Source organism: Anolis carolinensis, chromosome 1 (genome assembly GCF_035594765.1).
Source record: "Anolis carolinensis isolate JA03-04 chromosome 1, rAnoCar3.1.pri, whole genome shotgun sequence".
Taxonomy (NCBI): domain Eukaryota; kingdom Metazoa; phylum Chordata; class Lepidosauria; order Squamata; family Dactyloidae; genus Anolis; species Anolis carolinensis.
The window spans coordinates 204,276,561-204,299,837 of NC_085841.1; the positions used below are offsets into that span (position 1 = coordinate 204,276,561).

At 42.1% G+C, this 23,277-nt stretch overlaps 1 protein-coding gene across 1 annotated transcript in view; it reads right to left on the reverse strand.

The window, feature by feature from the left end:
* Positions 1-23,277, reverse strand: part of dnah7 (dynein axonemal heavy chain 7) — a gene marked incomplete in the record, with an annotated part of 224,097 nt that overhangs the window by 86,519 nt on the left and 114,301 nt on the right. The window contains 4 exon segments of the mRNA XM_062964053.1: positions 3,958-4,138; positions 6,221-6,567; positions 16,736-17,066; positions 19,718-19,947. Coding sequence (XP_062820123.1) covers positions 3,958-4,138; positions 6,221-6,567; positions 16,736-17,066; positions 19,718-19,947 — 1,089 coding nt within the window.

Consider the following 23,277-nt stretch of genomic DNA (forward strand, 5'->3'; position numbering starts at 1 on the left):
CTACCAATGTGAGAGACAGCAGAAATTGTGCAAAGCCTTGGAGTTGGCAAGGAACCAATCAGGCCATTCCACATATATCTTCACCTACCTATTGGGCAAAGAGGTGAAAAAAAGCAATCCAGGAGCAGGCATTGGCATATTCACAAATAACTCATTTCCACGTTTGCTTTTTCCCAAATTCAGCAGAATTAAATCAGACTTAAAGAGACAGAAGATGGGCCTCTCTCTCCCTTTGGACCAATATAAAGCCAAAACCAACGTGAACCCTAATTGTTAAGATAGACAATGTCTTGAGATAAAAAGGATTCGCATCCACCCAAACATCCAATTCACCATGGAAAAAGAAAACGAAGGAAGACTGCCATTTCTAGATGTCTTAGTCATCCGCAAACCCAATCAATAGTTGGGCCACACAGTTTACAGAAAACCTACACACAGATAGATAACTATATAAAAATTCCAACCCTCACTCAAGTGAAAAAAGAAACACAATTAAACCCTTGGCAAATGGTGCAAAAAGAATCTGCAAACTCCACCTCCTCCAAAGTGAACTAAACCACCTAAACTGAGCTCTACAGGCCAATGGATACTCCACCACAGACATCAGAAGAGCTGTAAGGCCAAGAACAAGCCATGAGAGTAAAGACAAAGATCCACCCAGAGGAAAAATGTTCTTACCATACATCAAGGGAACTACTGACCGCATAGGCAAGCTGATGAAGAAACACAACTTACAAACTATCTACAGACCCACGAAGAAAATCCAACAAATGCTATGTTCAGCAAAGGACAAGAGGAATCCTCTCACCTCTGCAGGAGTATACCGGATACCATGCAGCTGTGGACAAGTCTACATAGGGACCACCAAATGCAGCATTGCCCAAACACGAATCAAGGAACATGAAAGGCACTGCAGACTGATTCAACCAGAGAAATCAGCCATAGCAGAGCACTTGATGAACCAACCTGGATACAGTATATTATTTGAGAACACAGAAATGGAAACCCATAGAGTGACCTTAGTGAGTTTCACACTCTCGGCCTCAGGAAACTCCATGATACGACTTGTCTTAGGGTTGCCAAACATCAGAAATGACTTGAAGGTACACAACAACAACAGAAGAACTGCTGGAAGCCTCAAAAATAAGTGGGAACAGGATGCTGCATGTTATCTGCATCTGCAATAAACATCTAGTATTCCATTGGATATCTTTTTTCATGACCTATATTTTGTTTTGCTTGTAATTCTGTTCCACCCCAAAAACCCGCCATTGTGTAAGTGTGACTTTAAGGCACATGTCAACTTATGGAGAGCCCATGAACTTCATACAACGTTCTTATGCAAGGAATCTTCAGAGATGGTTTGCCCTTGCCTTCCTATTAAATAAAGCCAACAGCAGCTGGTACTTGCTGGCAGTCTCTTGTCCAGTCAGAGATGACCCTGGGTAGATTCCAAAATTTAAAAGGATTCTGCTACCTTCAATGTATAGGATTTGCTTATTACAACGTCATATTACATAACATGCCACTACAAGCCATCTCAGGACTTAGAATATTCATTTCTTTACAAGTATTATATTAAAATTAGGGTTATCGTGTTTCCCCGAAAATAAGACCGTGTCTTATATTATTTTTTGCTCCCAAAGATGTGCTAGGTCTTATTTTCAGGGGATGTCTTATTTTTCCATGAAGAAGAATTCACATTTATTGTTGAACAAAAAAATGAACATTTATTATTTATTATATACTGTAAAGTAGTTGTCATCACAAGCCAACATAACCAAACCAGACAAACTGTGACTCCTGTCAAGAATGTCTTGTTACTACCATTATTTCCATGTACAGCTGGTATGTACATTTACCAATCCTGCATGCTCTGGTGTTCTGTTCGGTGGTTATGCTTCCAAACAAAAACTTTGCTAGGTTTTACCTTCGGGGGAGGCCTTATATTTAGCAATTCAGCAAAACCTCTACTAGCTCTTATTTTTGGGGGGTGTCTTATTTTCGGGGAAACAGGGTAGTAGTGCTGTACATTACTTACTCAATAGCTGGTTATTAATAAATTACTTTTAGACATTCTTCACATAAATATCAGTAAAATAACACATGAATAACAGCAAGAACTTCCCCAGGTTCCTTCAGAATATCCCAATCCTAAAAAAGCTAAACTGCACCCAGATTATATTTTTGGAGAAAATATTACTTGTTCTACATGGGGAAATGCGGTTACAAATTGTTGCACTCCCTTACAAAAATCATGTTATCCCATCTTTATCGGAAAAAATGAAAAAATTACAGATACTTTTGTTATTTTAATTGCTTCACACCCAAACTCTGAAATGCCCACAGGAAGCCAAGCCTTCATTCATTGTTTTTTTCCCCTCATTTAGACATTGGAACAGTCTATAAATTGACAGACCTTTCCTTCATGGATTCACTGGATCACTTTTAAAGTAAATGAAAGCAACAGCCAACTCCACAACTCCTAGAAGCCAGGAGTTAATTAAGCTATTCATTATGTAACATACTTTCTTGTTATTCCTGAATCTTCTTCCAATTAGTTTAAATGGATGACCCCGAGGTCTAACATTATGGGAGTTGTTGGGGGGGGGGTCTCTACCTATCTAGAATTTAGCACAGGGATGAGAATCATATAGGCTTTCAGATTTTGTCAGACTGCAAATCCTAACATAGCCAATGGTGAGGAATACTGAAAGTTGCAGTCTGACCACATCTGGAGGATCATATGATGTCACTACGTAACGTGATTTTTGTTCCTGGATTATAAATGCCATTTCCTAATTAGTTCTATCATAGAAATATGGGGAAAGTTTATTCAACTGTAAACACTTCGTTTTTGTAGGACATCCTGCAGCACATTTTACTATGGCTTTTCAATGAATATCTCATTGAGTTTCAACCAATTTAACATAGTTTGTGACAGCCACAAAAATGAAATTTCTGGAGTATAAAAATTACTTTCAAAGTAAATACAGTACAATTAAACAGGAAATAATACTTTCAAACCAGGAACAGAACGTTTTTCAAACTTTGTAATCACCCTTGATTTGCTACATATGTCTGACGTGGGTCAACATAGAATCATAGAATCATAGAGTTGGAAGAGACCTCATGGGCCATCCAGTCCAACCCCCTGCAAGAAGCAGGAAAATTTATTATCAGCTAATAAAAAAGAGGTCCTGATGATCAGAAGTATCCTAGTAGATTTTAAACTATGGGTTGTACACTGTTTTTATAAGTATGAATTATTTTAATATGTGCCATAGGATTTGCCGATTGCAAAAAAAAAAAAATACATAGTGAATTGCATAATCACTTTTTGGTTCCATTAAGAGGTCATTCCATAGCCTTTGTGCAATTGTGTTAAATCCCTGGCAATACAAACAACAATCTGGGAAATAAAGACAAAAATGCTTATGCTAGGAGATATGGATACAAAAGTGTACAGTGTTCCCTCACTTATGTCATGTTCCAGGAATAACCGCAATAAGTGAAAATCCGCAAAGTAGGGACGCTAGGCTTCTCCTTAGGAAGAAAGTAGAAAGAGGGAGGGAAGAAGGGAAGAAAGAGGCAGGGGAACATGGCGCCGCCTCCTTCTCTTCCCGCTGCCGTTTGGGCTCCTTCTCCGCCCCGTCGTCCACACCCGACTGAGACCGCCGCCACTGTAAATAATATTTTTTATGATTTATAATATTATTTTAGTGTTTATTAAAAAACCACAAAACAACGAGTCCACGAAAAGTGAAGTAGTGAGGGAACACTGTATACAGATTTTAATGGGGAGGGAATCAGGATTTGAGCTAGGCAAAATTTAAGATAGGAGAATTATTCTAATTTCAATACCAACTAAATTTAAAATAGAAAAACAAAAGAAGCCCCTTGGAAAGAACTGTCATAAGCACATTTATCAACTCTTTGAATATGTATGTTATGTACCTGGTTCTCCAGGTCTGCTTTCTCCTGCTTCTTTTGTTCTAACGTCAACTGTAGTAGAGCAAGCTTATCCTGAACTTCTTTTAGAGCTGCTTGTTTCTTCCTTAAACCATCCATAGCAACTTTCAGTTCCGCTTCGGCGGCATTGAGCTTTATCTTCTTAGGGGCAACAACCTTAGCAACCCTATAGATTTAAGTATAAAATGTCAAGTATTCTGCCCTTACGCATCTACATGAAGACACTACTAGACCACGTCACATATTTTCTGCATATGGGTTGCAGACACATATAATTTTGTGACACCACCGCACCAATCAGGTGTTATGCAAAGTATCAGAACAGGCCCAAGACAGTGTGTTGTCGAAGGCTTTCATGGCCGGGATCACAGGGTTGTTGTATGTTTTTCGGGTTGTATGGCCATGTTCCAGAAGTATTCTCTCCTGACATTTCGCCCACATCTATGGCAGGCATCCTCAGAGGTTGTGAGGTATGGAGAAACTCAGCAAGGAAGGTTTATCTATATCTGTGGGAAGTCCAGGGTGAGGGAAGAACTCTTGTCAGTTGGAGGCCAGCGTGAATGTTGCAGTTAATCACCCTAATTTGCATTGAATGGCTTCATCTACTGGCTACTTTCTGCATGGGAACATGGGAACTAGGGGCAGCTAACAAAGGATGCCCCCAGGCAGAAAGTAGCCAGTAGATGAACCCATTCAATGCAAATTAGGGTGATTAACTGCAACAAGGGCCCAGGCTGTGGCGCAGGCGGGAGAGCAAGCCAGCTGCAACCAGCTGCAATGAATCACTCTGACCAGGAGGTCATGAGTTTGAGGCCCGCTCGGAGCCTATGTTTGTCTTGTCTTTGTTCTATGTTTAAAAAGGCATTGAATGTTTGCCTATATATGTAATGTGATCTGCCCTGAGTCCCCTTTGGGGTGAGAAGGGCGGAATATAAATGCTGTAAATAAATAAATAAATAAATAAATAAACATTCACGCTGGCCTCCAACTGACAAGAGTCCTTCCCTCACCCTGGACTTCCCACAGATATATATAAACCTCCCTTGCTGAATTTCTCCATACCTCACAACTTCTGAGGATGCCTGCCATAGATGTGGGCGAAACGTCAGGAGAGAATATTTCTAGAACATGGCCATACAGCCCGAAAAACATACAACAACCCAGGCCCAAGACATTTTGAGATTTGAAACAAATGACATCTCCACCCACAGAATGGATGGAGGTCTCAGGCTTTAGCACAGCAGGTTAAACCAACAGCTGCAGTAAATCTTGTCAATCAAAAGATTGACAGTTCAAAGCCTGGGTCAAGGTGATCTCCTGGCCTTTAGTCCTGCTTCTGCCTACATAGCAGTTCAAAAGCTAAATGTGAATAGATAAATAGGTACAAAGCTCTTTGGTAGGGTGATGGAGCAACAGCACCCCCCACCCACCCACTCATGGCCAGAATTGAGCACAAGCCTTCAAGATGCTGAAGATAGGAACAGCCTATATACACCTCTATCTATGTATAATGGTCTGTCTTGTCAGTGTATAAATGGCATTGAATGTTTGCCACATATGTATGTTCTGTGATCTGCCCTGAGTCCCCTTTGAGGTGAGAAGGGCGGAATATAAATACTGTAAATAAATAAATAAGCTAGTCCCTTATCAGCTGGAAATGAATGTATCACAAGTAAGACCAATGTTCCTGTCCCCACCAGACTTTAGAATACTGGGATACTGGACCAAAGTATGAGTGGAAGATCCCCCCCAAAAAATAATTCATTTTTTGTTGTAATGTGATAATGTCCTACTTTTTGTCAAAATCTGACTCATGAGGATCACACCTATCAACCACAACAGGATGGGTGTATAGGCCAGCATCCTACATAAATATGGACATTTAGCATAAATAGAGAAGGTCAATCTTGTGTGTACTCAGAAAAAAAATCATTCCCACGTATACCCTCTCTATGTCCATTGGCAGTAAAATAACAAATCTGCAAAACGAGGCTGATGGTTTCACCAGAACCAATGACCCTTTAACGACTAACAGTGGCTGTTGGGGTGCTAGTCTCCTTAGCCCTATTCACCATCTAAAAATAAAAATAAAGTAATATCACAATATTTTCTCTTCTCGTGAAAATTACAGCATAAAAGCCTTTTCCTGGAATATTCTTCAGCCTGGAAAAGTAGGGATAAGGGAGAATATAGTGACGGGACAACCCAACCACTCCCATTCATAGTCTGCTTTTGCTTAAGTCCTTACTTATCATAGGAATCCATGGCAATGACCCATTTGCACAGCCCTTCGGCAGCCGTTGAAGCATTTCGAATCTTCTCAGGAACAAACTCAGGGTTGGTGATGTACTGCTTTCTGATGATGTTCATGTAAGCTGGGGGGATGTTGTCCTTGTCATATTCATGAAGCGACTGTAGAAACCTCATATCTCCCAGTAGTTTCTTAGCTGGACCCCAGAAATCCTCTATTTTTTTGCCTGTGCCTGTTGGATCTGGAATTTTATCAGCCTTGATGCCTTTCAGGATGCAAATGGTCTCCATCACAAGCTTCACGCCAGCAGGAGGACTCTTCATGGATTTCACAACAGTGATATCCTTTAAAACATAAAAGAGGGTTTTGAAGTCTTCTATCTTCATAATTCATACACTTGGGCCCCTTCTACACTGCCCTATAAAATCCAGATTATTTGCTTTAAACTGGATTATATGGCAGTGTAGACTCATATCATCCAGTCCAAAACAGATAATGTGAATCATCTGTTTTGATAATCTGGATTATATGGCAGTACAGAAGGGGTCTTATGGACCTCATCTCAGTTATACTTCCACATATTAATCTAAGCAAAGTTATCTTCTAATTCTTGCAAGAAATTCAGCATTTATCACATTTTCTCCCTGTTTTTTCCCCACATATTCTTTTCTCACCTAAGTATCATCTTAACTGTCTACAAATATTAAATTTACAGAATCCACAGTATATAGTACTCAGTTATAAACCATAATTGGTCCAATAGAGCTTGCTCGCAAGTTAATGTGGATACGATGCCAGTTTCAGGGATTCTAATTGTTGTATGCCTTTAAATTATTTTCAACTTACGACAACCCTAAGGTGAATCTATCACAGGGTTTTCCTGGAAAAAAATGTTTCAGAGGAGATTTCTTTGGCCTTCCTCTGAGGCTGAGAGAATATGACTTGTTTATTGTTTTCCCAAGGCCAAGTGGTAATTTGAACCCTGTTCCTGAACCACATTTGAAACCAGACATTTCTTACTAAGATCATGTAGTTTTCATGATTGTATTCTCACATATAGATTTAAAAAAATATAACACATACATATAAGGTAAAGGTGAAGGCTTTCTTCTGACATTAAGTCTAGTAGTGTCTGACTCTGGAGGTTGGTGCTCTCTCCATTTCTAAGCCGAAGAGCTGGCGTTGTCCGTAGACACCTCCAAGGTCATGTGGCCAGCATGACTGCACGGAGTGCCGTTACGTTCCCGCCGGAGTGGTATCTATTGATGTACTCACATTTGCATGTTTTCAAACTGCTAGGTTGGCAGAAGCTGGGGCTAACAGCGGGAGCTCACTCCGCTCCACGGATTCAAACCACCAACCTTTCAGTCAGCAAGTTCAGCAGCTCAGCAGTTTAATCCGCTGTGCCACCAGAGGCATATACTAACTGCCTTATTAAATAGTAATTTCAATCCATGGTCAAAAATGGGCAATCAGCACACAAAGACAAGAGGATAATTTCTTATCCTTTCTTATACCTTTTCAAAAGCCTGTTACTGTATCTTATTACTCTATATATTCATATTTAAGTCTAGACATTTTTGTCAAAAAATCAACTCAAAAGACCTGTACCAACTTATCTATGAGTCAATGTACTGCCCCTAAATCTTATCAGAAAACAAAAATCGCCTTCTTTGAGGAAAGGCAAGAGCTTCTGTTGTCAAAGGCTTTCATGGCCAGAATCACTGGGCTGCCTTTTTACACTTAACTAAGGCCCCTTCCACACAGTTGAAAAAAAATCCCACATTTTCTGATTTGAACTGGAATATATGGCAGTGTGGACTCAGTTACTTACTTAGGCGATCCCTCGACGTTCGAGGACGATGGTCTTCCAACCTTGGTATCTTGGGCGTGTGTTCTTAGGTGACTGAAGAGACCGATTCTTGACCCGCATATTCTCCCGCAGTGAGGACATCGGTTTCCAGGTGGAAGGCGGTCCCGGTCGGGGTTAGCTTGACGCTCCTTCCTCTTGGCACGTTTCTCCCTTAAGCCCTCCGTTCGTGCCTCTTCAAACTCCGCAGCACTGCTGGTCACAGCTGACCTCCAATTAGAGCGCTCAAGGGCCAGGGCTTCCCAGTTCTCAGTGTCTATGCCACAGTTTTTAAGGTTGGCTTTGAGCCCATCTTTAAATCTCTTTTCCTGCCCTCCAACATTCCGTTTCCCATTCTTGAGTTCAGAGTAGAGGAGCTGCTTTGGGAGACGGTGATCGGGCATTCGGACAACGTGGCCAGTCCAACGGAGTTGATGGCGTAAGAGCATCGCTTCAATGCTGGTGGTCTTTGCTTCCTCAAGCACGCTGACATTTGTCCGCCTGTCTTCCCAAGAGATTTGCAGGATTTTCCTGAGACAACGCTGATGGAAACGCTCCAGGAGTTTGGTGTGACGTCTGTACACAGTCCACGTTTCGCAGGCATAGAGCAGGGTTGGGAGGACAATGGCTTTATAAACAAGCACCTTGGTCTCTCTACGGATGTCCCGGTCATCGAACACTCTCTGCTTCATACGGAAAAATGCTGCACTCGCAGAGCTCAGGCGGTGTTGTATTTCAGTGTCGATGTTGACTTTTGTGGAGAGGTGGCTACCAAGGTAGCGGAAATGGTCAACATTTTCTAATGTTGCACCGTTAAGCTGTATTCCTGGCTTTGCAGAGGGATTAGCTGGTGCCTGTTGGAAGAGCACTTTGGTTTTCTCGATGTTCAGTGAGAGGCCGAGCTTCTCGTATGCTTCTGCGAAGGTGTTTAGAGTGGCTTGTAGGTCTTCTTCTGAACGCGCACAGACTACGTTGTCATCAGCATATTGGAGTTCTATAACAGATGTTGTGGTGACCTTGGTTTTGGCTCTCAGTCTGCTGAGGTTAAATAGCTTGCCATCTGTCCGATAGATGATTTCCACTCCGGTGGGAAGCTTCCCATCAACAAGGTGAAGTATCATAGCGATGAAGATGGAAAATAAGGTGGGGGCAATAACACATCCCTGCTTGACACCTGATTCAACCTTAAATGGGTCACTTTGGGAGCCGTTGCTGTCCAAGACTGTTGCCATCATGTCATCATGGAGGAGCCGCAGGATGTTCACAAATTTGTCAGGGCACCCGATTTTTTGGAGGATGGTCCAGAGAGCGCTGCGATTCACTGTGTCGAATGCCTTTGCAAGGTCAATGAATGCCATGTACAGAGGTTGGTTTTGTTCCCTGCATTTTTCTTGGAGCTGTCGAGCAGTGAAGATCATGTCCACTGTTCCTCTGGAGGGGCGGAAGCCATTCTGGGATTCTGGGAGGGTGTCTTCTGAGACAGGGAGAAGGCGGTTTGCAAGGATTCTTGCGAGGATTTTCCCGGCGGAGGTTAGAAGGGAGATACCACGATAGTTCCCGCAGTCTGTTCTGTCCCCTTTCTTGAAAAGGGTGATGATGGTGGCATCCTTGAAGTCTGCTGGGATTTTCTCGGTCATCCACACCTTTTCAATAAGCTGGTGGAGTTGTTGCATCAGCTCAGGTCCACCCTCTTTGAAGATTTCAGCGGGAATCCCATCAGGTCCGCTAGCTTTGTTGTTTTTTTGTTGGCTGATGGCATTGCTGACTTCTTCCAAACTAGGCAGTGCTGCAAGCTCATCCCTGGTTTGTTGTTGCGGGATTTGTGAGAGGGTCTCTTCGGCCACATTGGAGCTGCGATTCAGCAGGTTCTGGTAGTGCTCTTTCCAACGTAGTGCAATTGATGTTTTGTCCTTCAGAATTTTGGTTCCATCTGATGAGCGTAGGGGCTGTATGCCATGGTTTCTTGGTCCATAAATGATCTTTGTGGCTTTGAAAAATCCCTGAGCGTCATGGGTATCTGCAAGGTGTTGGATTTCTTCAGCCTTCTTTGTCCACCAGATGTTCTTGAGTTCTCTGGTCCTTCTTTGGACCTCGGCTTTTGCACTGGCATAGATCTTTTTCTTGGCAGCACAGTTGGTGTCTCTCTGCCATGTTTGGAAGGCTTTCCTTTTGTTATCAATCAGCTGTTGGATCTCTTTGTCGTTATCATCAAACCAGTCTTGATGTTTCTTAGTTAGGTATCCAATGCTTTCTTCGCAGGCTGTGATGATGGAGGTCTTCAGTTTGTTCCAATGTTCCTCAACATTTTCGGGGTGTTCTGTGGGTAGATGATCTTTGAGTGTTGTTTGGAGAAGGGCTCGTTTGGAGGGCACCTGAAGGGCTTGGGTGTTCATTTTTCGCCTTGTTTTCCTTCCTTGGAGTCTGCGTTTGGGGACGATCTTGATAGCCATCGTGGATCGGATTAGCCTGTGGTCTGTCCAGCAGTCATCAGTACCTGTCATGGCTCTTGTGAGAAGCACATCGCGGCGGTCTCTGGCACGTGTGATAACATAGTCCAGGAGGTGCCAATGCTTTGACCGAGGGTGCTTCCATGATGTCTTGAGCTTGTTTTTCTGGCGGAAGAGCGTGTTGGTGATGACAAGGTTGTGCTCTCCGCATTTGGTGAGAAGCAAGATGCCATTCGAGTTGCTGTTTCCGACCCCGTCTTTTCCTATGATCCCTGGCCACAGGTCAGAGTCCCTTCCGACTCTTGCGTTAAAGTCCCCCAGGAGGATGATTTTGTCCTCCTTAGGTATCTCCGATAGGATGGTATCCAGCTGACAGTAAAATTTTTCCTTGATGTCTTCGTCAGCATCTAGAGTTGGTGCATAGGCGCATATGATGGTTGCCTGTTGGTTTTTGGCAAGGTTAATTCGGAGGGTTGAAAGTCGTTCGTTGATGCCAGTGGGTGCTTCAGTCAGGTGCTTCACCAGGTCGTTTCTGATAGCAAAGCCAACTCCGTGTATTCTTCTTCGCTCTTCTTCAGGTAGTCCCTTCCAGAAGAAGGTGTAGCCTCCCTTTTCTTCCTTCAGCTGCCCCTCTCCTGCTCTCCGGGTCTCCTGAAGGGCTGCTATGTCGATCTTGAAGCGTCCCAGCTCTCTTGCAATGAGAGCAGTCCTGCGTTCGGGGCGCTCGCTGTCAGTGTTATCTAACAATGTCCGTACGTTCCATGTTCCAAAGTTCATTTTTCTTTTTTGGCCGCAGAGTGGTGACCCCTCTGGACGCGGCAGTCCAGTCAGGGTAGGAGAGGCAGACTATGTTTAGGGCACCTTTTCTAGCCCCTTCCCCGTGTGGGGTGAGCAGAGCGGATCCTAAAAAGGGCTGCTCAGTCATGGATACAGCTGCCGGACTACTCAACTGCCTCGGTCCTTGAGGTAGAACGACTGAGTCCATATCCACCGCCCATGTGCCAGTCTGTGACTAGGGGCTTCCAGATTTCACAGTCCTGCCCCCGTCGCCACTCGCTGATCGCCATGGGACTTTTGTAGGTTTGTTTTTATTTTTGTTGGAAGACGCCTGTGCGTGATTTTTTTTAATGTGTGGAGGTCGGTGCACGGCCGGTCAACACACAGTCTTCACAGAGTGAGGTTCCAGCAGTGGTGTGGTTAACACAACGACAGTGGCTTCTCAGTCTGTTGCAGCCTTCTTCCGCCTTCACAGCCGTTGTAACATGTACCATGTTATCCTCCGCCTGCTCCGCCGTTGAGGTCTTTGGGTCTTCGGATTGTGCTTGGTCTGGAACCTCCCCTGCGGCCACTCCTGGGAGTGCATCACTCCAGTGCCCACAGGTTCATCGGAACACGCAAGCCCCCTCACCACGGCAAGGTGACAATCCATCGAGGGGGTGTGGACTCAGATAGCCCAATTCAAAGTAGATATTGTGGGATTTCTGCCTTAATATTCTGGATTATGGGGCTGTGTGGAAAGGCCCATAATCCCAGAAGGAACTGGGTTATTTAAACCAAGTTCCTCCTGGTATTTAGTTCCCGCACCCTCCGAAAACCCTGGCCAGAGCTAAGGGCCCTTTTACACTTAACTAAATTCTGGAAGGATCTGGATTATTTATACCCAGTTCTCTACCTTCCTTCAGGAAACAACTGAAGACTTGGATGTTTCGGCTGGCCTTTGGAGATACAGTCAATAATTAATCAGCCCCAGAGGGTTTTTAATAATCTATCCCGTTTTTATTACGATTTTACCATTTATGTGTTTTAAATGCAATTTTTTATCCTGTATTTTTGTTTTAATTGATATATTGTATTACTGTTTTATCTTTTTATAGTGTGATTTGTATTATGTTGTCTATGTTTTGTTATATGTTGTTTGGGCCTCTGCCCCATGTAAGCCGCCCCGAGTCCCTGCAGGGAGATGGTGGCGGGGTATAAATAAAGTTTTTATTATTATTATTATTATTATTATTATTATTATTATTATTATTATTATTATTATTCCTGACATTTAGTCCTCACACTCTTGCACAATCCTGGGATTTCCAGGAGGGGGTGGCTAGATGCCCTCCCAGGTCTACCAAAGGGCATCCAGCCACTCTCCAGTCCCCCATTTTCCCCCAAAATATATATATAAGGAGCCTGCCAGCAGCAAAGGCCCTCCCAGAGAGCTTTCCTGATATGCAGAAATGATGCATCAGGATGGGCGGAGAGGAGGGAAATCCAGGAGCCCAAAGAACTGGGATTGCTGTGGGGATTGACCCCTGAGATTGCGGAATCCCCAAAGATCCCTCACTTGCAAAAAATCCAGACCTTAGCTTAAAGTCCGGATCTTTCCAGGTGGCAAATTAATCCGGCGCAAACTCCGGATTAATTCAGTTTTACCTGAGGCATCATTTGGATACCTCAGGTAAAAACGAGACCAGGATATGAGTCTGTCTGGAAGGGCCCTAAGTCCATCCTGGGAGAATCTAAAAGAAATATCAACCTCTTTTCTCTGCTGTCGCAGCACTTTTTCAATACCTAGATGGGGATATGTTGGTGGCCAGGGACAGCTAGCCCACTGAAGTGGCATCACTGTTTCCCCCTGTCTGCAGAATGACCATCAATTTATTCAGGGATCATATAAAATCCATGATTTTGCCCCAAAACCGGCCCACAACTTATACATGTGTCAGGATGTGAAAGCCCAGCACTCATAACAACTGAACGTTCCACATCCTGTCAGAGCAATGGGGGGTGGGAGATAATCTAAATGATGGGTTTTATGGCCTGCTCTGGTTTTTCAAGCCTGGGAAAGGAATACATAACAAATACGTGTGAATATGGAAAGGAGGGAAGGTAGGAGGTGGATATACTCGGGGTTTGGTGGGAATACGTTAGTTCTAGCTTCGTTTTCATCTTGTAAAGAAGGTCTTCAATAAAGCGTTTCCACGGAACTGCCTGTGTGAGCCTGCTTTGAGTCCTATAGCTTTCAAGAGCTGACACATGAGGTTGTCTTATACAAAAGTATATATGGCTTCGACGCAGTCTCAATTACGGCTCTTGTATAAGGTCTGGTGGATTAATGGCATAAGCACTTTGCATTGTTTTAAACTTTGTATATGTTTTTTATTACTGTTTTAACTGTTTTAACGTTTTAGTTCATTGTATATCAGTGTAACGGCATCAATTGCCACTTGTAAGCCGCCCTGAGTCCCCTCGGGTGAGAAGGGCGGGGTATAAATAATTGAAATAAATAAATAAATATGGTATTTTCTGGTTACACTACCATTTTTTTCCACTTTCTAGAGCATCAGGCTATATGATTCAGCAATCTGCCATTCTATGTATAGAACAAGTGGTTTTCTTTTCTCTCACTCTCCTATTCAATGTGAACTAATTCCATTTTAATGGTAGATCAGCATTCTGAAAAACAGCAAATGTCACAGACTCAGTGAACACTGCCACTTACAGGTCATTCTGAAGTTTGTAGAATGCAAGTATGTCAGGACATTTTGACATTCACCAATAAAGCTCAAGGATGAGCACACTCAGCAAATGTGAAAGCCTCGTCCTCATTTCCATTATTTACCATCAAATAACAGCATTTAAAATGACTTAACACCACCCTCATCCAGCAATTTCTTTTCAATGGTTTCTGAAGGAGCCTTAAGTACCTTCCAAGACGTTACCACAACATCTAATGATCTTGACATGTTCTCCCATTTCATCTTAACACAGTTAAGCAAAGTGTGGCTTTCTGCTGTTCATAAACTATATTTGTTATTTTTCTGGCAAGGGTGGCAGTTTTGAGAAATCTGGGGGACATGCCACCTGTACCTACCGCTTTCTTTAAAATTGTTTTCAACTGCTGTCAATTTGATGTCAATTTATGGTGGTACTATGAATGAGAGACCTCCAAGTCCCTCTATCATCACCAGCCCTGCTGAGGTCTTTCAAACTCTGGTCATAGCTTTTTTGATTCTATCCATCTGCAATGCGGTCTTCTTCTTTCCTGTTGCCTTCTGACTTTTTATATTTTTGTGTTTTTATCAATGTCATTTATTGTATATTTTACGAGTTCATATGTTTTTGAATTTGTTGTAGCCTCAACTCATCAGGAAAGGTGGGTAATAAATAACAACAACAACAACAGATCTCAGCCGGCATTTGGAAATAATAGACATTGACAAAATTACGATCTGCCAACTGCAAAAGGCCACCCTACTGGGATCTGCACGCATCATCCGCAAATACATCACACAGTCCTAAACACTTGGGAAGTGTTCGACTTGTGATTTTGTGATAAGAAATCCAGCATATCTATCTTGTTTGGTGTGTCATACAACGTTGTTGTGTCAATAACAACAACAACAACAACTATTATTATTATTATTATTATTATTATTATTATTATTATTATTAGATACAAAAAAAGATTAGTACACAGCAAACAAGATTACTATGCTGGCTGTTGTATTGGAGCCCACATCAGACACTTCCCAAGTGTTCAGGACTATGTGATGTATCGGCAAATAATGAGTACAGATCCATGTAGGGATCAGAGGGATCAGCTGACAGATGGTAATTTTGTCAGCGCCAATTGTTTTCAAGTGCAATCCAAGGTATTTAGGCACTGTACCCAGTGTGCCGATTACCACTGGGATCACCTTTATTGGCTTGTGCCAGAGTCTTTGCAGTTCGATCTTTAAATCCTTGTATCATGACAGCTTTTCCAGTTGCTTCTCTTCGATCCTGCTCTCCCCTGCGGTTGTTGTTGTTGTTATTTTTGTTGTTGTTGTTGTTGTTGTTACTTTCATTTGCTCCAGTCAGAGAAGTTGGGGAAAACTGTGTGCTCACCCTGTTTAGTTATCCAATACTGCTTTTGGGAAGGGGGATATTCTAACAGTTTGGAGGGTCTCCTGGTCTCTTTTAGGTCCTGGTAAAACTCTTTTACAAAAAATGGAAATAAATGGAGGGAGGGAAGTTTCTAGCAGATTGAGGAGGCCAAAATGATGCCCCCTTCTCCCCTGTTCCACAGCCCTTACTGAACATAGGGTGTCTTTCATACATTTTAATAAGGGCACGGGGATGTAGTCTGGGCAATATTAAAGAAATACTGTATATGAACTCATGCATATGTTTAAGGGGCCAAATTACAGATTTCGATATATGAAATGGGTTAATTTTTCCTTTAGGTTTTCCTGGGATGGACTACATTCTTGCTGTTTTGCAACTCTACTCAGAAAAGGGGATGGTTCTTTTGTTGTTGTTATGAGTTAAGATACCTGCAGAAAAATGGACCCAAGTTTTTGATATCTGATATTCAAGAAACTAATATGTACAGAGCCCCGTTGGTGCACCGGGTTAAACCGCTGAGCTGCTGAACTTGCTGACCAAAAGGTCAGCAGTTCACATCTGGAGAGTGGGGCAAGCTCCCTCTGTTAGCCCTAGCTTCTGCCCACCTAGCAGTTCAAAACATGCAAATGTGAGTAGATCAATAGGTACCGCTTCAGCGGTAAGGTAACGGCGCTCCATGCAGTCATGCTGGCCACATGACCTTGGAGGTACCTACAGACAATACCGGCTCTTCAGCTTAGAAACTAACCAACAGAGAAAACCTTTACCTTTACCTATGTACAGAGCATGAACAGCACACTGGAATACTAAAGTCCACATACCCTCTCAAAACCCACTGGGTGACCTTGAAATGCCAAATTCTATCAATTCTCAGAGGATTGCAAAGGTAAAATCCATCTGAACAAATTCTACCAAGAAACCTCATAATAAGGTCACCTTAGGCCCCTTCAATACTGCCACTATATGGCAGTGTAGACTCATATAATCCAGTTCCAATCAGATAATCTGGTTTATTTGTTTTGCTAATATGGATGATATGGCAGTGTAGAAGGGCCTTATAAATGCCACAGGTTAGAAATAACTTGAAGGCAAGTAATGTTTTAGCAAGTGGAGTTTATAATCTCAATCAGTACCCAGTGAGAGGCAGTTTTCAACTGCACAAAATGGAAATGCAGCAAAATCCACAAAAGTAACAGCTAGTGCAGCACGAAGTGTGATATATGGAAAAATATTGAAATAAAATTTGCAAAGCAATTCACCCTAACACAGCAACTCCTTCAAAACCAGGTGCTTCTATCAAGATAAGGTTCAAAAACATCTCCCACACGCTGTTACCTGTGCCGTCAGAGTGTCAAGAGCAGCCAGGGCACTCTCCAAAATTGGCAAGGCTTCTGCCAGATCAGCATCACATTCGTCCTTAATGGCCTTAGCAGCCATAGCTTGCTCGTTGGCCACCTCTTCATCAGCTTTCACAATTTTTTCTGTTTTGGCCACTTCTAGGGACTCCTTCTCAATCACAAGCATCATCTCATCGACCTGCTTGCTAGCCACCCGGAGTTGGGGCTGCAAGGCTTCCAGCTCCACCTGCATCGTGGCCACCTGCGCCGCTGCCGAATCCAGTTTCTCCAAGCCAACTTCATATCTCCTTTTCATTTTCATCACCAGACTGAAAGTAATTCAGGAAGCATTCAGGCAGGCCAACACATACATGCAAGTGTCATTGAGTTAATCCCAAAACAGTCCTCCAAATGTGTAAAATTCCCTTGTGCTGAACATTCTCCTATTTTCTCTGCCAGTATGATAACCAAACAACTATTTCTTGAGCTCTTAAGCATAATTCAATTCATGAACCTGAATGCAAATATATATTTAAGTTCAGTTGACTTCACATATGTCATATTGCAACCCAGACTTGCTTAACAACTTCCTTCAGATAAAAAAGCTATTTTATTTTAGAGCAGCCTCTCCACATATTAACCACTTCACTGCTTGTATTTGGCAAATCAAGCCCTGGTCTATATACCAGCACATCAACTGTTAAAACTGGGCATTTAACACAATCACATCAAGGCTATGGAATGACCTTTTAGGCTGGATCTACAGTGCCCTATATCCCAGGATCTAATCCCAGATTATCTGTTTATCCCAGGTTATCTGATAGTGTAGACTCATATAGGTAAAAGTAAAGGTTTCCCCTGATGTTAAGTCCAGTCATGTCTGACTCTGGGGGTTGGTGCTCATCTCCATTTCCAAGCCGAAGAGCCGGCGTTATCTGTAGACACCTCCAAGGTCATGTGGCCGGCATGACTGCATGGAGTGCCATTACCTTCCTGCTGGAGCGGTACCTATTGTAATGCGTTGTAATGTATATTATCATTTATTGTATTGTTCAATGTGTTATGATTTGTTGCTCTTTTTATATTCTGTCTAATTGTATTGTTCTGGGCATGGCCCCATGTAAGCCGCCCCGAGTACCCGTTGGGGAGATGGTGGCGGGGTATAAATAAAGTTGTTTATTATTATTATTATTATTATTATTATTATTATTATTATTACTCACATTGGCATGTTTTCGAACTGCTAGGTTGGCAGGAGCTGGAGCTAACAGCGGGTGCTCACGCCGCTCCGGGGTTTGAACCTGGAACCTTTCGGTTTCCAGCTCAGTGCACTTCGCCACCGGGGCTCCTGTAGATTTATCTAATCCAGTTCAAATCAGATAATCTGGGATCAAATCCTGGGATATAGGGCAGTGTAGATCCAGCCTTAATGAAACCAAATACCTTTACAGTTTTTAATTGCTTTTCATTTTTTATCAAACTCAGCAATGCCACAGTGATCCCACCACTACCAGCCTAGTTATGGGTAGATAGTGGGAAAGGAGTGTGTATGTGTTTTATTTACTACTAGCTTGGGTACACGGCGTTGCGCAGGTTATTTGAAAAAGTCAATTTTTTCATTGTACAAAATGCAGAAGGTTGTGGAACAACTACAACGGACATAATGTCAGGTTAACTCCTGGTATTCTATCACTACTTGAAGTTTGTTATGTTGGGCAAGTGTGCTCTGGATGGATCATTGGTGGGGTTCAGTGTGCTCTATGGCTGTAGGATAAACTACAACTCCCACTGTGGTGAGTCAGTCCCCTCAAACCTCTCCAGTAGATTGAGTTATTCCTGAGGGTTCTGTGTGCCAAGTTTGGTCCAGGTCCATCATCGGTGGAGGTTTCCGATTCCCTGGTTGTGGGTGAACTACAGCTCCTGGAAAGGAAGGTCAGTTTCCCCAATCCCCCTCTAGCAATCAAATTTGGGCATATCAGGTCTTTGGTCCAGATCCATTGGTGTTTGGATTCACAGTGTTCTCTGGATGTAGGTGAACTACAACTCCCCCAAATCAAGGTGAATTTCCCCCAAAGACCTCCAGTATGCTTTGATGGTCATGGGGGCTCTGTATGCCAAATATGGTCCAATTCAATCTTTGGTGGAGTTCAGAGTGCTCATTGATTGCAATTCAACTTTACACCCCAGTACCTACAAATCTAAAATGTCCAGGTCATAGGAAAGGGTTAAGCGAGAGGCAGTGGGTGGAGTCATGCAAATTTCATACCAATGGAGATTAAGAAACACTGGGATGTCTATGGAAACATGTAAAATCCAGGATGAAATTGTCCCTGAATGAAAGCATTCCTTGGGTGGTGGGCTGTAGTGTTTGGGGAGGACATTGGCAGGGTTTGGGCTACGTGTTCATAGCGCTCGCTATAACCTGAAATGTCATTGGAGGGAGTACTTTGGTGGCTCCTCAGCACTGTGGGTTATAAGCTGTTTGTGGAAGCGGGAGCCTGTCTATGAAAATTAGTACTCCAGCCAGATTTTCACTTTTATTATGTGTATAGATTTTTAATCTGCAAGAACACAGAAACTCCTTTCTCACATTCTACAAAACTTCCCAGTCAGCAGAGTCTAGTAGAGGAGAGAGGGCACTCTATGTGAGTGTAGATTGGGCCTCAGTTTCTACTAGTTACTTTCTACATCAGTCATTCTGAAAAAAATCAAGATTTTGAGTGAAAAAGAAAGGGACTAAAACAGTTCTATAAAAGTTTTTTGTTTGTATGATGGAAAATATTGCTCAGAACCATGCAATTTGGCAATTTTGATGAAAAATATTTTAATTACATTTTACAAGTATTTCTTCAGAGGGACTAATGAGAATGATAAGAACTCTTATGCATGCAAGATTTGAGTCTGGGGTTTTTAGCACAATAGTATTCATACACCATACCATTTTGTTATTGCAAGCCAATGCGATATTCATCGTACTTACGTTCTGTTCTTCTCTAATAGGGATTTGAATGTGGAAATCAACTCCAAATATGAAGTAGGTGTAACATAATTGTGTCTCTGGAGTTCATTATAGAACGATTCAGACAAGTTAATGGTAGTCATGTGAAATTTTTGGCACAGTTCAATGCAGCCATCCCGGGTATCTTCAGACATTTCAATATCTTCTAGGGAGCGAGTGGCCACTGCCTGCAAAGCATCTGAAGGCCAGGACTAAATTTGAAAGAAGAGAAACAAAGTATTACAGCCTTATTGTGAAGAAATGATATTGTATGAAGAATGTCTATTGGTGACAGCTCTTTAAAAAGAGCAGATCGGGAGATACACTTGACACAGGAAAGCTTCTTATGGTGGGTTCCATATTGACGTTGCCACAGCTAAAGGCCTTATAAAAGGGATTTTGCAAAAGACATACAAGACACAGTCTAGCGCAGAGTTGAGTACATAGATATTATAGAAATCAAGAAACATATCAGTTCTATTAGCCAAGAACGAGTGTATTGAATCTCAACCTTCCTATCTCTTTCTCTTGCAGGTCTAAATAATTTTTTTTATGAATGAGATTATGACATAGGGAAAGCCTTGTACCTCTTCATTGAAGCTCCTAACAGTTATCAAGCTACCACACACATTCAAAACAATCACACTGTACACTGTATAGTCCTCATAGGATTTAGCACATATATTATTTGACTGTAAATTGTATCAGAAGGTGAGAGATTTGTTTCTTGGTCCATATATCAAACGGACAATGCACTGGGAATCGTACATCAGAACAACGTACTTTATGTGCAGTCAAGATCCAAAAATAACATATAAAACGGCTCTGTACTTGAGTAAAACAATACGATTGAGATCCACATATGTGGGGCTGATAGGGGTAAACTGTAGGGGTGACAATGACATATGATGTACGCACCCAGTTTTATTATATTTATTTATTGTATGGTTACAAGTGTTTTATTTAATATTTGTATAGAATGTAACCAGGTCTTTTCGAGCCTGGTTGTTTGGCTTGGTACTTTAATATGGCCTAAGGGCTAATCAATAAAATGTTCTTCTTCTTCTATTAGCCAAGAACGAGTGTATTGAATCTCAACCTTCCTATCTCTTTCTGTTGCAGGTCTAAATAATTTTTTTTATGATTGAGATTATGACATAGGGAAAGCCTTGTACCTCTTCATTGAAGCTCCTAACAGTAATCAAGCTACCACACACATTCAAAACGATCACACTGTAGACTGTACAGTCCTCAAAGGATTATACCATTTCAGCATGCAAGCAAAGAATAACACTATGTAACTATGATTTTTGTTCCTGGGTTATAAATGTCATTTCCTAATTGGTTCTATCATAAAAAATATGGGAAAAGTTTATTAAACTGCAAAAATTTTGTTTTGGTGGGACACCCTGCAGAACATTTTGCGATAGTTTTTCAATTAATATCTCATAGAGTCTCAGCCAATTCAACATAGGTTGTGGCAACCACAAAAATGAAGTTCCTGGAGTATAACAACTACTTTCAAAGTAAGTACCACACAATTAAACAAGAAATAATATTTTCAAACCAGGAACAGATTTTTTTACAAATTTTGTTACATAGCATAATAGGTTGAATATCCTTTATTTGAAATGCCTGGGACCAAACATGTTTTAGATTTTGGATTTTTTTCAGATTTTTGGAATATTTATACAGTGTGTTGTCAAAGGCTTTCATGGCCGGGATCACAGGGTTGTTGTATGTATTCCGGGCTGTATGGCCATGTTCTAGAAGTATTCTCTCATCCTCTGAGGATGCCGGCCATAGATGTGGGCGAAACGTCAGGAGAGAATACTTCTAGAACATGGCCATACAGCCCGGAATACATACAACAACCCTATTTATACAGTACTTGCATATATGCATTCATAATTAGATAACCTGGAGCTGGGACTCAAGTATAAACAAAAAATGCATTTAAGCTTCATATACATTTTATACACATAGCCTGAAGGTGATTTTATGTTTACTATTTTGGGGGGGGGGGGGGGGGGGAACAAAGTTTATGTACACTTTGCATCAAAAAAGCAAAAGTGTCACTATCTCAGCATGGGGACAATTTCAGATTTTGGAGTAATTCAGACTTCAATTCTGGATAAAGGATGTTCAGCCTTTACATGTTTGCATACTCTACCATTTAAAACCTACCCATTATTATTATTATTATTATTATTATTATTATTATTATTATTATTATTATTATTATTATTATTATTACTACTACTACTATTATTCCTCCAGTTTCTTTGGGACAGCTCACAGCAGTCAAAACACTGTTAAAAATCACACCATACAAATGTTACAAACCAATTAAACCATTATAAAATTAAAACTAGTTTAAAACATAAACAATTTAAAAACAAATACTGTACAAGTAGAGCACATTATACAAGGTCTGTTTCTCCTAAAAAACAAATTCTCAAAGGTCAGCTGAAACAAAAAAAGAGTTTTGGCTGCCTACCTATACGGGTAAACAGGATCTGATATCTGACTTTAAAATACCCTTTCACCTTTTCCCAAACTCGGAGCCATAAGTGCTGTTGAGCTTCAATTCCCATTATCACCAGTCCACATGACAGATCATTAAAAGTGATGGGAGTTGTCATTCAATGACATTTGGGGACCCAAACTGGGTAAAAAAAAATTATAGTTGGCCGTCTACATCCACGGATTCTTCATCCATGGATTTGATGGCCCTTTGAAGGCAATAATAAGGTAAATGTCGCCCCCAATGAAAATGAGTTTGTTACCCCAATCTAAGGTTTCAAAATACTTTCAAAGACAGCTCAATGTAGAGTGATGGTTCCCAACCTTTGGTCCTACAGTAGTTTGACTCTCAGAAACCCCAGTCAATTTACCTACTATTAGGAATTAGGTAAAGGTAAAGGTTTTCCCCTGACATTAAGTCCAGTCATGTCCGACTCTGGGGGTTGGTGCTCATCTCCATTTTTAAGACGAATAGGCAGCGTTGTCCGTAAACACCTCCATGGTCATGTGGCCGGCATGACTGCATGGAGCGCCATTACCTTCTCGCCAGAGCGGTACCTATTGATCTACTCACATTGGCATGTTTTCGAAATGCTAGGTTGGCAAAAGCTGGGGCTAACAGCAGGCGCTCACTCCGCTCCCGGGATTTGAACTTGCGACCTTTCGGTCTGCAAATTCAGCTGCTCAGTGCTTTAACACACTTCGCCACCGGGGCTCCACTGTTAGGAATTATGGAAGCTGAAGTCCAAAACACCTGGAGAACCAAAGATTGGGAACCACTGATGTAGACCATGATACAGTAATCCAAATGAGATACAACTAAGGCTGGATCTACACCAGGGCCAGCCAGAGATAATTTTAAATATTAAGCGGGGGTGGGGAAAAGCGCCCCCCCCCCCCGCCGGCGCCGCGGGAGGCGTGGCCATGTGCCGCGGGAGGCACATGGCCATGCCTCCCGCGGCGCCGGCGGGCCCCGCCTCTTGCGCCCTGGCCCCGCCTCCCATGCTGCTCGCCTC